General features: G+C 37.8%; 1 protein-coding gene across 3 annotated transcripts in view; it reads right to left on the reverse strand.

The window, feature by feature from the left end:
- Positions 1-14653, reverse strand: part of LOC115225054 — a 440194-nt gene that overhangs the window by 333655 nt on the left and 91886 nt on the right. For all 3 annotated transcript variants that reach the window (XM_036514746.1, XM_036514743.1, XM_029795979.2), the window contains exon 6: positions 9195-9270. In XM_036514746.1, the coding sequence (XP_036370639.1) occupies positions 9195-9270 (76 nt within the window). The remainder of the gene's footprint in view (positions 1-9194; positions 9271-14653) is intronic.

Below are 14653 nucleotides of genomic sequence, written 5' to 3' on the forward strand. Positions count from 1 at the left end.
TTCACCCTATGAGATGACATCTGGTGTACAACAAGGATCTGTTCTTGGCCCCCTTTTATTTGTTGCATATATTAATGACATAGATGCCAACTTAAAGAATGCCACAGTGCTGAAATATGCAGATGACATCAAGCTGTACTTCGAAATAAAGAGGACAGATCCTGTACACTATAGATCTTTATTGCAATCAGACCTGGACACAATGCAGCAATGGATCATGGACTGGCAACTCAAGCTGGCTGTGGACAAATGTATCACCATGCATTTTGGGAGTTAAAACCCAGTGTCTACTTACTCCCTCCACAACACAAATCACAAAATGTCTTTGACCTGGGCATTATTGTCGACAGCGATTTGCATAGGAGACAAAACACATTGCTAAAATTGCCAAGAAGGCTGAGGGTGTCTTGGCATCACTTACCAAGTCCTTTGTGAGCCGCTCTCCAGCTATCTATCTGAGGCTTTATATAGCTATGGTGCAGCCTCACCTGGAATTTGCATCACCGGTCTGGAACCCCTATCTTGCCCAGGATATTAATCATCTGGAAACCGTTCAGCGACGTGCAACCAAGAGAATACTCACCATCAGGCATTTGCCATATTCTGAATGCTTCACTTCCCTGGGCATGGATGCATTGAAACTCCGACGTCTGGTAGCTGACTTGGCAGACATCCATAAAATTATTAACCATCTTACTAACAATAACTCTGTGCACCTTTTCAAACTCCACCTGTTTAACAGCCGTGGACGTGTATACAAAGTTAGAAAACAGCACAGCTCCCATGACTTTCAGAAACATTTTTTCATGCTAAGAGTTGCTGAAGTATGGAACAAACTGCCAGCATCAGTTGTTAGTTGTTGGAGCACTGCATCCTTCAAAACTTCCATGCTTCCTGAGATTCACCAACACTACACCTGATTTTCTCCCCTCCATACACATGCATGCATGTATCTGACTCATATACTTGTTCACTTTCCAGACATCTATACATTACTGCATATGCTTTATGTTCACTTTCGACAAGCTGTGGTGCACCTGAGCACTGTATACAATAATTTCATTATTATTATTATTGTTGGGTTCAAAATCTCTTCACAGTTATGCAAAAAAATATGGAAAGAACTGGTACCCCACTGATTACAAAGACATGCATTCCAGTTGATCTGATCAACAGAACAGCTTGTTCAGGAAATTAATGTACAAGTGGCTGAGCACTCCACAGACATATGTACCCTTAACGTAATTATCAAAGAGATTCAGTATAACACAGAATGCTACAAGGCTAACCTTTGAATTACAGGTACAACTCATTTAGAGGAATCGAATTTGTGACCTTATGATCGTGAACCGAATACTTAACCATCAAGCCACATGCCTTCACACAAAGGGCTATACATCAAAGGACGATGGGGCAGGACAGAATTTCTCCCTTTTTTTTTTATAACCTTATAGTGAAGAGGAAAAGCAGTGTCCATGACCCTTTTACAGGATCTGCAAGACTTCAGGGATGGAGGGAAGATGGTTTCCTCATACTAGAAACATGATTCAAATGTGTGCAACAAAGTTGATCCCACTATAGATCCAAATGATGGTAATCTAAAAGAGATGGATTAAATCTACAGCCCAAGTAAGTTGCAGCAAGATTTGAACCCAGAACCAAGACATACTACATGGCATATAGTCCAACATTGTTGCAGTTAACCAATCTCTCATGCTGGATTAATACGTTTTTATTGACCACAAATAAATATCATTCATCTTTGCTTGCTTGAGTCATTGGATTGCAGCCATGCTGGGCTTATTCTATCAGTTATTTTTGCAGAACCACTAAATTATGGAGATGCAAACAACCAATACAAGTTGTCAAGTGGCAGTGGGAGAGAAACATAAATCCAACACACATGCATGCGTGCATGCGTGTGTGCATGTGTATGTGTGTGTAAACTAGGAAGGTATCCTCAAACTAGAAACACAACCCAAATGTGTTCTTGTGTGTGTGTATATATATATATATATATATATACATACATACACACACACACACACACACACACACACACACTCACAAATGTGTGGATAAATGAAAAAGTCACTCTCAACACAATTTGTAGGAGTTACATATATTATTATTTAAATATTTGATTTGGTTCCCTGTGACTCAAAGTTTTGTAAGCTTCTTACAGAAACCCAGCTCATTCAAGCTCAGTTAATCAAACAGTGAGATATAGGAAGTCTAAGATGGCTGCTGAACCCTTGCTGGCCTGCAAGTTCCTTTGAACATCAACCAGATACCAAGACATCATGAGACTATCTTTCCAGCCATGCCATCCAAGAAATTTTCTTTTCTAATGCATTTGGTGGTGCTGAAATACCAATCACATTTCTAACAATACTATGTGAACTGCCTTCAGCAATAGCAGTTCAGTTTCTGGTAGCCATCTTCAACTTCCTGAGTCTCCTTGTTTGGTTAACTGAGTTTGAGTGAGTGAGGTTTCTGTAAGAAGCCTATGAAACTTTAAGTCACATAGAGCTAAATCAAGCAGTTTTAAATAACAATGGGAACTCAGGGAGCACAAACCTCCACCAACGCAACACCAGCGTCCTTTCAACGGTTAGCCAGAGATGATTTTTAAAATGAGAATATCTGAAATAAACTCGACTGTTCTCACAAACGAGAATACTAAGAATGAATGCAACCATTCTCAAAAATTAAGTAAAAAAACAGGAAATATAATCCAGAATCCTTGTCCAATACTGGATTGATCCCAAAATCTAATCAGTTTGTGCCAGTCACGAAGCCAAACATCCCTCAAAGTTTCGTCTGAATCCATCCCACGGTTCTTGAGATATCTTGTCCATGGACAAACAAACATGACTGAAAACTTTACCTCTGCCTTCACTAAGGCGGAGGTAATAATGATAATATTACTGATAGATAGGGAAATTTCTTGGAGAATACTTTTGCAAATGTCTAGCGATATATCCTGCAAGAGGGAAAAGTGACCCAAATCAAAATAAATAAACTAATAGATAAAATACATACGGAAAATAAAACAAAATACCTCATAACTCAAGACAATGGGCTGCAATCAGGCAGAAATTGCACATAAGACATTATATCCCCAAAACGCATAAAACACAACAAAAGAAAGAAGGAAACACAACAGAGATAACACTACACACAGTAAATAAAAGGTTAAACTAAAGCAAAATTTCTACATAGCTACCCAACCCAAAAATAAATAGAACAGCACAGCAAATCAACAACACACATAGACAGGCAAATATTGAAGCAGAAAAGAAGAACAAACAAAATAACATACACCATAACAGACCAGCAATAACCGAGGACAGAGATGAACTGAATGCAGGAATAATGAAAGTAGAAGAACTAAAGATCACTCAGCCAATAAATATGAACCAGTGTAAACATCTCCCAAGGCTACAGGAAAATAAAAAGCTCTATGAAAGGATAGATAGATGCATCAGAGCCTTACAAGTAATAATGACCTTCTCAAAGGATACATTGGATATCAGCAAACTAAATGACCTGATCTACTCAATAGCTGTAGGGATATCAAGGAAAACTGAACTTGACCCTTATGAAGAAAAAAAAATCCCAGCCAAATCTCAAACCCCAAAATGGAAACAGATCATAATAAATATAATTCATAAGCAAAAGAAAGACTTATCACTACTTTGTGAATTAGAGAAAGCAAGATCAAATATGAGAAATTAAAAAAAAGGGTCCATATAACAAAACAATACAGCATAAGAAATAAAGAAGAGGTAAAAGAAAAAAATGAACAGCAAGAACTTGCTGCATAAAATGATATTGAAAATGGGAATGCTTCTTCCAACAAAATAGAAAATTCAAAGTAAACACAAGAAGTTTTTACAGAAAGTTAAACAAAAAAAACTATATGAATAGATGCTAAGATAGAAAAACCAGGAAACTACAAACAGTGTACAGAAGCCACCACACCAAAGCAGACGCAAACAATATATCTACCCCACCCAGAAGGGGACTGTGGCCTGATACAGATAGAGAATTATTATAAGATAACAACAGTTGGACTAGGAAAGTACTAAGAAACAAAAAGTGGAAGACTTCTGCATGTAATAAAGCAACTTGAGAAAAAGAAAATGCTTTTCTCTATACACAAGGAGGTAACAAAACACAAAACAGAAACAAACTACACTGATACATTGACCTCAGATGACAAGTGGTCAAAGAAACCAAAAAGCAACATGTAAACAGAATTACAAAAGATACTGATGAAGAAATGGAGAGAAAAATTACTTCAGGGCTTGACACAGAGGAAGTGAGCCTAAGTATAAGCCAACATTGGCTCAAAAGCTCTGGACTATTAAAACTGATAATAGGTGGTATAAACATGTGCCAAATAAGGTACAAGACAACAACCAGGCCACAATCATTTGGAATATGTTGGTTCAAAACGACAAAGAAATAAAAACTAATCACCCAAACATAATAATTAAGGATTGGGAACAAAACACCTGCTTACTAATAGCATTGCAATCCCTTCTGATCAAAATATTGTCCAAAAAGAAGCATGATAAAAAGACATGTAAACAAAAACATAGAAGCTATACCTGGATCCTCAATACTACACACTATCCAAATAATAGCCCTGCTAGGGACAGCCCACATCCTACACAAGACACTAACAATTCTATAATACAACCTAAGCAAAACAACCCACAAACAGCTGGGCATGCTATATCTATGATCCAACATAGTTTTCTTTCTTTCTCAATTAAGACTATGTCTGGCTTCCTATTCTCTATCTCATGGTTGCCTTAAATCATAAAATCCTACGGGATCTTTGCATTATCATTTTCGATGATGCCTTTGGGTTTGTGGTGGTGGTAGTGGTGGTGGTGGTGGTCGTCGTCATCGTCGTCATCATCATCATCATCGTTCTGAGCTGGCAGAATTGTTTGCATGCCAGAAAAAATGCTTAGTGACCTTTCACCCATCTCTATGTTCTTAGTTCAAATTCCACCAAGGTCGACTTTGCCTCTTATCCTTTTGGGGTCAATAAATTAAGTACCAGTTGAGTACTGGGGTTGATGTAATGAACTTGTCCCCTTCCCCAAAATTTCAGGCCTTGTGCCTATAGTAGAAAGAATTATAATGGTATAATTAAGGGAGCAAACTAGCAGAATCATTTTCACACTGGACAAAGTGCTTAGTGGCATTTCAGCCATGTTTACATTCTGAGTTCAAATTCTGCCAAGGTCGACTTTGCCTTTCATCCTTTGAAGATTGATGAAATAAATATCAGTTGAGCACTGAAGGTGATGTAATCAATAAAACATCTTTCACAAATTTTCAGGCAATGTGCCTATACTAGAAATGATAGTTAAGGTGGTAAGCTGGCAGATTTGTAAGCATGTTAGACAAAATGCTTGGTAGTATTTCTTCCAACCCTTTATGTTCTGAGTTCGAATTCTGTTGGGGGTGATGTTTCCTTTCATCTTTTCAAGACAAATAAACTATACAGCAGCTGAGCACTGGGGTCTATGTAATTAACGAGTCCCCACCCACTAAAATTACTGGCCTTCTACCAAAATTTGAAGCAATTATAATGATATAATTACCACATGTTCTGGTGAGAATTTTGTCAGTAAAACTGGCTTCAAATATTGGAAATTGAATTAAAACTAAATCAATATTTTAATATAGTTATCCATTAAGAAAAATAAATATATTTATCAATTAAGAATATAATTATAATTAAAATATTTTTGGTGAGCTTTTTTTCTTTTCAGATAATTATTATCATTTCAGTCTTTTGCCAAATAAATTTATAAATATTTCATCTATAGTCACATTGGTGACTGCAAACGAAAAGATTAATTTCAGATGCTCGTTAAACTTGAGTTAGATTTTTATTCTATTTCGTACAGCATTAATTTGCTATGCTACACTAAATTCAGACCAAAATTCAACCAATTTTATCAGTGTATCACTAATGTTACTAGTCATAAAAATACAATTTTATTATGTAATTAAAATAATGTCCATAATGCATTTCTGTATTTCTCAGATGAATTATAGATGTGAGATTCAAATGCTTTTTCATTCCTATTTACCCAGCATTCAAATACTCAGAGACATAATGAAGGCGTGGGAGTTCAAAGTACAAAATGTATGTATGTATGTATGTATGTATGTAGTGAGTATTTACAAACAAAAAAAAGACAAAGATGGGTGTGTAAACAACAAACAGATGTATTAGTTTAATGCTCGGGAAGATAGAGAGTCTTTTACGTTTCGAGCCTATGCTCTTCGACAGAAAGGAACACAGAAATAAACAGGGAGAGAAAATAAAAAAAAGGTTTACTGGCTAGCAATCTATCATGGTGAACAACAATAGGAAAAAGCAGAAAGTACAAAAAAGTTTAGAAAAGTTCAAAAGGTTCAAACGTTGTGGTGTATTGGAGCGATTTCTCAACAGAAGAGTCCAGTGTAATCCATGGGTAGGAGAGATGCAGCCGAAGTGTAGAAGTCCAAGTGTAGGAGAGTAGAAAGTCCAAGTAGAGAATCCAGGTAGAATAGTCCAAGAAAAGTTTGAAGTGTTATGAGGTGGAGACAGGATGAAACTGGTACAACCTCGTGAGAGTGTAATATATAGTGAGAATTTACAAAAAAACAAAAGACGAAGACGAGTGTATAAACAACAAACAGAGGTACTAGCTTAACGCTCGGGAAGTGAGAGAGTCTTTTACATTTCGAGCCTACACTCTTCAACAGAAAGGAACACAAAAATAAACATGGAGAGAAAATAAAAAAGGTTTGTGTGTGTGTGTGTGTGTGTGTGTGTGTGTGTGTGTGTGTGTGTGTGTGTGTGTGTTGTGTGTGTGTGTGTGTGGTGTGTGTGTGTGTGTGTGTGTGTGTGTGTGTGTGTGTGTGTGTGCATGTGTGCATGCATGTATGCATGTGTGCATGCATGTATGCATGTTTGTATGTATGTATGTGTGTATGTGTGTGTGTGTGCATGTGTACATGCATGTATGTATGTATGTTTGTATGTATGTGTGTATGAGTGTGTGTGTGTGCATGTGTGCATGTATGTATGTATGGATATATGTATGTGAGTATGTATTTATAAATGTGTGTATGTATGTATGTGTGAGTATGTGTATTGTGTGTGTATATGTGTGTATGTCCAGCTATCTGTCTATCTGTCTCTATGCATGCATACTTACATATGTATGTGTCTACAGCTATACAAATCCCAGTTACAGCCTCCTTGGAGAGGCACTCTGAGGTAAAACCTGCTACTTCACGCAATTACTGGTCATCTCAAATTGGCCTGTCACAAAGAACTAGTCATAGAGACTAAGGGAGTGGACTTCATGTTGTACAAGCATTTATCACAATAATCCAATGACATACGAATGTCTCTTTATGGTGACCTTATTCATCATACCATCTGCTGAAAGTCTGATAGCAATGGAAGAGTGATGATGTGAGCAAAGCTAACCATTTGGAAGTGTACAGTGCTGCAGTTCTGTAGCAAGACCGAAAAATCATTTAAGAGGTCATGGACAGAAAGTCAGAAACGCCATTGGCAACAAAAGAGCACAAAGAGATGACAATCATCTTTGAAGAAGAAGCAACAACAACCATGTATGTACGGATGGGTGGTTAGATGGATGGATAGATCAATCGAATGATGGATGGACAGGTAGGTGGATGGACCAACGGAAGACAAATAGATGGACGAGCGGATGGATGTGTGCCGAAAATGCCCTTTGCATTTGAGTTCAGGAATTTGTGAGAGAATGGACTTAGGCCTTAATCACCCCTTCTCTTAAGTCCACTCTGGCCCAGGATGGTAGTACCTGTCAAGGACCTCATTTATGGAGGAAAGAACAAATGGCCCAGTGACTGATGCATACATGACTCAGAAGAAGGCTGGTTCCTAGACATGCATCATAAAGACCCACTGGTGTGTGGATATACCCTGGTGTTACATGAACTGGTCCTCCTGTCTGAAGGATTAAATAGACCCTGTACTGCAAGAGAAAGCTTGAGAGAGCAGGAGACTAACAGAGTAAACTGTAAATGAACTAACAAAATGCAATAAAAGACCACTGGTGTATCTTTTCCAAGAATAATTGTGAAACTTTAGACATGACTACTAACACCTATAGGTGTGACATGTGAAGAGAGAGAGGGGGGGAGAGTATGACACATGAAGAGAGAAATAGACAGACACGGAGAGAGAGTTGGGATAAAAAACGGAGGGAGAGAAAGAGAGATTTCAAAGAATGATTATTAGAAAGTACAGGTATACTCAGCATTACAAGGGTTTTACATTCCTGGGAATCTTGCTTTGGCATTGGGCTTCTGTGATGTGAAACCTATTTCCATGTAACATGGAAGTCAATGAGAAAATAGGTTTCACATTATAGAATTCCAAGTTACAATGAGATTGTCAGGAACACAATACTTCCATTATATGAGGACATTTCATCTTCCTGCCACTATGAAACAGTTACTGTTGTTATGCTTATAACTAGACTGATTTGTATGTTTGACACATATGCAGTTGTTAGTTCTGTTACATAGATTACTGATGCACCAGCAGTGTTTATTTTTCATGCTAAAGTTTTTTCTGTTGGGTATACCCAAAGATTTTCTACTGACATCCAGATTTGCTGGTCTGTGTAGATCGAAGTAGCATCAAATTAGAATTATCCAGTCAGTCCTTTTGAGGATTAACGAACTGTTGATTAAAGTGGGAAACATTTCGATTATCTTATAAGTGTTGGTGGAGAACAGTTGATCAAGTCTAATTTAAAGAAACACTTCAATCCTTTGAAGAGCAACTTGATAAAATTGATTTGACTAACAAAAAAAAAAGTTTAATCTTATTATAATATTGCATAAATAATGTTTAAAACATGAACAAAAATAAGGATGATAAATACATTTGCATGAGAGAAAAACAGGATTGACATTTTCTTTGAACTGGAGAAAAGTGAAATTTTGAATCAGCTCCAGTTAGTTGTTTCTGTGATGCTAAATGATGAATGGTAAAATGTAATTTAGCAGAACAGAAAGGAACAAAATTAAACAATGTAAAAGATTTAGTTCAGTGTTCTTTTATCTCAATCAAATGAAATGAAAAAAAGAACGAAAAAGAAACTCACATTGCTTGATATTTCTTTTGTATTGTTCTTGAAGAAAGGTGATGCATCATTAAAATTTGTCGAAGGTTTTCGCACTCTGGGAGAATAAAATGTCACAGAGATATAAGCTTACTAGCTGGCCCTGTTCTGTCAAAAGTGACGGCTAATTGTAGTATTTTATATATAAATATGGATGTTAAATCAAATTAATACACTTGTCAATGTTATCTAATGGTTGTCTTTTGAGATGTTACAGCGATCATCGTTGGTTACCGAAAGAACACTGGTTCACACATACAAACATTCACACACTTCCCTTATATATGCACACACATATACACATATACTCACTCAGAGCTGAAATGCTGTTTGGTTTTTCTTTTCAGTGTTGAATTTTCACCATCCCACTTCCATTGCACACTTACACACACACACATACACACACATACACACACACACACACACACACACACACACACACACACACACACAACACACACACACACCACACACACACACACACACACACATACACACACACACACACACACAAACATTCGCATACCTCCCTTTTACATACACACACACACATATACTCACACAGGGTTGAAATGCGCTCACTACCAGTTCGCCATCACCCCTTCCTTCGTTATTCATCTATCACCCCTTCCTTTTTCATTCATATGTTGTGATGGAGAAAAACAGAAGAGTATTATTATAGCAGATGATTAACAACAATATAGCTAATTATTATATTCTAAAATTTCTCTGGAATTTTTAGGGTTTTACTCAAAACTTTTAGAATTAAAATAAATGTTAACATCCATCATTAGTTCAGATTAACCAAGAGAAAATTCTTATAAAATAGTAGCAAATATAAATGTTGGCTGGTTGGGTGGCTGGCTGGCTGGTTTGTTGGGTGGCTGGCTGGTTTGTTGGCTGGCTGGCTGGCTGGCTGGTTTGTTGGCTGGCTGACTGGTTGGTTGGTAGGTTGGTTGGCTGGTTTGTTGGCTGGCTGGTTTGCTGGTTGGTTGGCTGGCTGGCTGGCTGGTTTGTTGGCTGGCTGACTGGTTGGTTGATTGATTGATTGGTTGGTTGGTTGGGCGAGTGGATGAGTGGGGTTGGCAGGTGGGTCATGCTTGAGAACTGCCTTCATACTTGTACATACGAGTGTGCATGCACACTCATACACATTATCATCATCATCGTTATTTTACATCTTTCCATACTGGGTTGGGTAGGAGGTATATATCTATGTACATATGTTTATATATGTATATACGTATGCATATATGCTTGCATGCTTCTATGTATGTGTATGTAAGCATGCATGCATGTAAGCATGTTTGCATCTATGTATGTGTGTGAATGTATGCATGAATGCTTGTATGTATGAATGTGTGTGTGTGTGTGTGTGTGTGCATGCACACAAAAGACAGTTAGATATTTATTAACTGATCATGTACATCAATAAACACTGGACATATTCATTCAAAATACCAGCAGATCCAAGAACATAATGGATCCTCCTAGGATACAAACCTCAACAGTTAAACAAAGATCACCTGTTATCAGCAGCAAATGGAAAAAAAGTCACAAAGAAAAAGTCACACTTGTGGCCAGGAAAAACTAGTCATCAGAAAAATGACACTTTAAATTTAAATGCCGTGAATAATTATAAAGAAAATAATCAGACAAGTTATATTTTCAAGATGATTATTGATTGACAATTCAAAGCATGCAACCAATGGCAACGCTATACAATGGTATTAAGGTGGCGAGCTGACAGAAACGTCAGCACGCCGGGCGAAATGCGTAGCCGTATTTCATCTGCCGTTACGTTCTGAGCTCAAATTCCGCCGAGGTCGACTTTGCCTTTCATCCTTTAGGGGTCGATAAATTAAGTACCAGTTACGCACTGGGGTCGATGTAATCGACTTAATCCGTTTGTCTGTCCTTGATTGTCCTCTCTGTGTTTAGCCCCTTGTGGGTAGTAAAGAAATAGGTATTAAATGGATGTGAAAAATAATCATATTTGATTAAATATTCTTTTCCACTCTCGACACAAGGCCTGAAATTTTGGGGGAGGGTGCCAGTCGATTAGATCGACCCCAGTATGCAACTGGTACTTAATTTATAAATCCCGAAGGGATGAAGGGCAAAGACAGACGAAATACTGCTAAGCATTTCGCCTGGCATGCTAACATTTCTGCCAGCTTGCCAACTTGTATTTAATTAAATATTTATTTCTTTATTTTCCCACAGGGAGCTAAACATAGAGCAGACAAACAAGAACAGACAAGGGGATTAAGTCGATTACATCGACCCAAGTGATTAACTGGTACTTATTTAATTGGCCCTGAAAGGATGAAAGGCAAAGTTGACCTCAGCAGAATTTGTAAATAAAAGGTGAAGGCAAGATTAAGAAGCTTACTTTACAAGAAGGGCTAAAAATGTGTTTTCCATGTTATAATTGTTATCATTGTTCAACTATATACAATCACTGTGTTCCACACATACTGCACTTGTACTGGTTCTGTGTTTAACACGCCTCTGCTGGTGCTGCATAAATGCACCCATGCTGATATTATGTAAAAAGCACCCTGCACTCTTTGTTAAGTGGTTGGCATTAGAAAGGGCATCCAGCTATAGAAACCTTGCCAGATTAGATTGGAGCCTGCCAGTTCTCAGTCAAACCACCCAAACCATGCAAGCATGGAAAGCGATGATGATGATGAGGATGATGATGATGAGGATGATGATGAGGATGATGATGGTGATGATGATGATGATGATGATGATGATGATGATGATGATGATGATGATGGTGATGATGACAATGATGGTGATGATCGAGCCATAGAAACCATGCCACAACAGACAGTTGTAGTCTGGACAGCTCCCTGCTAGCCAGCTCCACGTCAAGCCATCCAACCCATGCCAGCAGAGAGAGCAGACGTTAAACAATGACGATGACGAGGATGATGATGATGATGTATATTCATTCTAGTCTTTTTACTTGTTTCAGTCATTTGACTGCGACCATGCTGGAGCACTGCCTAGAAATGTTTTAGTCAAACAAATCAACCATGGAACTTATTTTTTATTAAGCCCGATACTTATTCTATTGGTCTCTTTTACTAATCATCATTATTTAACAGCCATGTTCCATGCTGGCATGGGCTGGATGGTTTAATAAGATCTTTTGCACCCAAGGACACACACTGACATGCAAACACCTCATATGTACATGTGAAGGCACATGGCTTAGAAGTTAGGGTGTTGTGATTGTGAGGTTACTGACTGAAGCAAGTAAAAGATAAGAGATACAACAAGTATGCGGGGCAGGTACACCCAGTCTGACTAGACACTTCAATGTGCCCTACATATGGCGGATTTAGAAAATCATTAACCGTAAACAAATTTTAAAAGATATAACAAAGTAGACACTTTCATGATAAAAAGAAATAGTAAGATATGGTTGAATAGATATAAAAAAAGAATTAAAAACACACTTCAGATAACAAAGAGTATTCAAAGAGTGTATGTTTGAATTCTGAATGACACAGAAATGATAAATAGAAAATAGTTATTTTATAGTATAGTGCTCGTGAGCAAACAGTTATGCAACATGGATTTGAAATGTGGGCTGTAAATGCAAAGGACATGTGAAGGTTTGAAAGAAATGAAGCTAGTTTGCTCCTCTACAAGTGCAATGTCAGTGTGACATGCAAAGGCAGCAAGCTGGCAGAAACGTTAGCACACCAGGCAAAATGCTTGGTGGCATTTTGTCTTTCTTTACATTCTGAATTCAAATTCTGCCAAGGTCAACTCTGCCATTCATCTTTTCGGGGTTGATAAATTAAGTACTAGTTACTCACTCAGATCGATGTAATCGACTTGATCTCTTTGTCTGTCCTTGTTTGTCCCCTCTATATTTGTCCCCTTTGGGGCAATAAAGAAATAAGAAATGTTAGTACGACGGACGAAATGCTTAGCAGTATTTCGTCTGTCTTTATGTTCTGAGTTCAAATTCCGTTGAGGTCAGCATTGCCTTTCATCCTTTTGGGGTCAATAAATTAAATACCAGTTGATTAACTGGGGTCGATCTAATCGACTTGATCCCTTTGTCTGTCCTTGTTTGTCCCCTCTATATTTGGCCCCTTTTGGGCAATAAAGAAATAAGAAACATTAGCATGCCAGACGAAATGCTTGGTGGTATTTTGTCTGCTGCTACATTCTGAGTTCAAATTCCAACGAAGTCGACTCTGCCATTCATCCTTTCAGGGTTGATAAATTAAGTACTAGTTACGCACTCAGATCGATGTAATCAACTTGATCCCTTTGTCTATCCTTGTTTGTCCCCTCTATATTTGTCCCCTTTTTGGGCAATAAAGAAATAAGAAATGTTAGTACGCCGGGTGAAATGATTAGCGGTATTTCGTCTGTCTTCATGTTCTGAGTTCAAATTCTGCTGAGGTCAACATTGCCTTTCATCCTTTTGGGGTTGATAAATTAAATACCACTTGATTAACTGGGGTCAATCTAATTGACTGGCCCCCTTCCCCCAAAATTTCGGGCCTTGTGCCTAGAGTAGAAGCGAATATCAGTGTCACATGTGACAATGTGTAAATGTCTTAAGAGAAAAAACTGGGTATAAGAGACACCAGATGAAGTGAGCAAGAGAGAAGACTGCACTGGTATGGTCATGTGATGCATAGGTATGAGGACAGCTGCATAAAGAAGTACCGATCTCAAATTGTGGAGGGAACCTGTTGAAGGTGTAGACCCAGATAGACATGGGACAAAATGGTAAAACATAATATTCAAATGTTGAGTCTCATGGAGGTGGTGCTTAAGAAGACATGCCAAGCTGAATGAAATTGTAGTCAATGCCAGTGCCAATGACACATAAGAGACACCCATGTCAGTGGCGCATACACTCCAAAACAAAAGTGTAGAGCCTGGTGCAACTCTCCGTCTAACCCATGCCAGCATGGAAAGCAGACGTTAAATGATTATGATGATGATGATGATGATGATGATGATGATGAGGATGGTAATGATTACTAGATAATACTTTCTGTGTAAAAAAAAGCCCACCCAACTGATGTTACTATGCTTTAATAAAACCCATTATAATAATCCATGATTGCATGTATATCCATATATAAATCCATAATTATATACATATATATATATTGTAGAACATCTGTTGTGTTTCCAGAATGTGTGGGTTTGCATCACACAGGCAGTCTTTGTGTTATTCTATCCAAATTACCAATATTTACATGCTATTATTTATAGCTGTATCTGCTCCAAGTTTCAACATTCTAAAACACAATTGTATGTATGTATGCATGTATGTATGAATGTATGCATGTATGTATATTATCATCTTCATCACCATCACCGTTTAATGTCTGTTTTCCGTGCTGACATAGGTTAGACAGTTTGACTGAGGTCTAGAAAGCCAGTGG

Source organism: Octopus sinensis, linkage group LG2 (assembly GCF_006345805.1).
Source record: "Octopus sinensis linkage group LG2, ASM634580v1, whole genome shotgun sequence".
Classification (NCBI taxonomy): domain Eukaryota; kingdom Metazoa; phylum Mollusca; class Cephalopoda; order Octopoda; family Octopodidae; genus Octopus; species Octopus sinensis.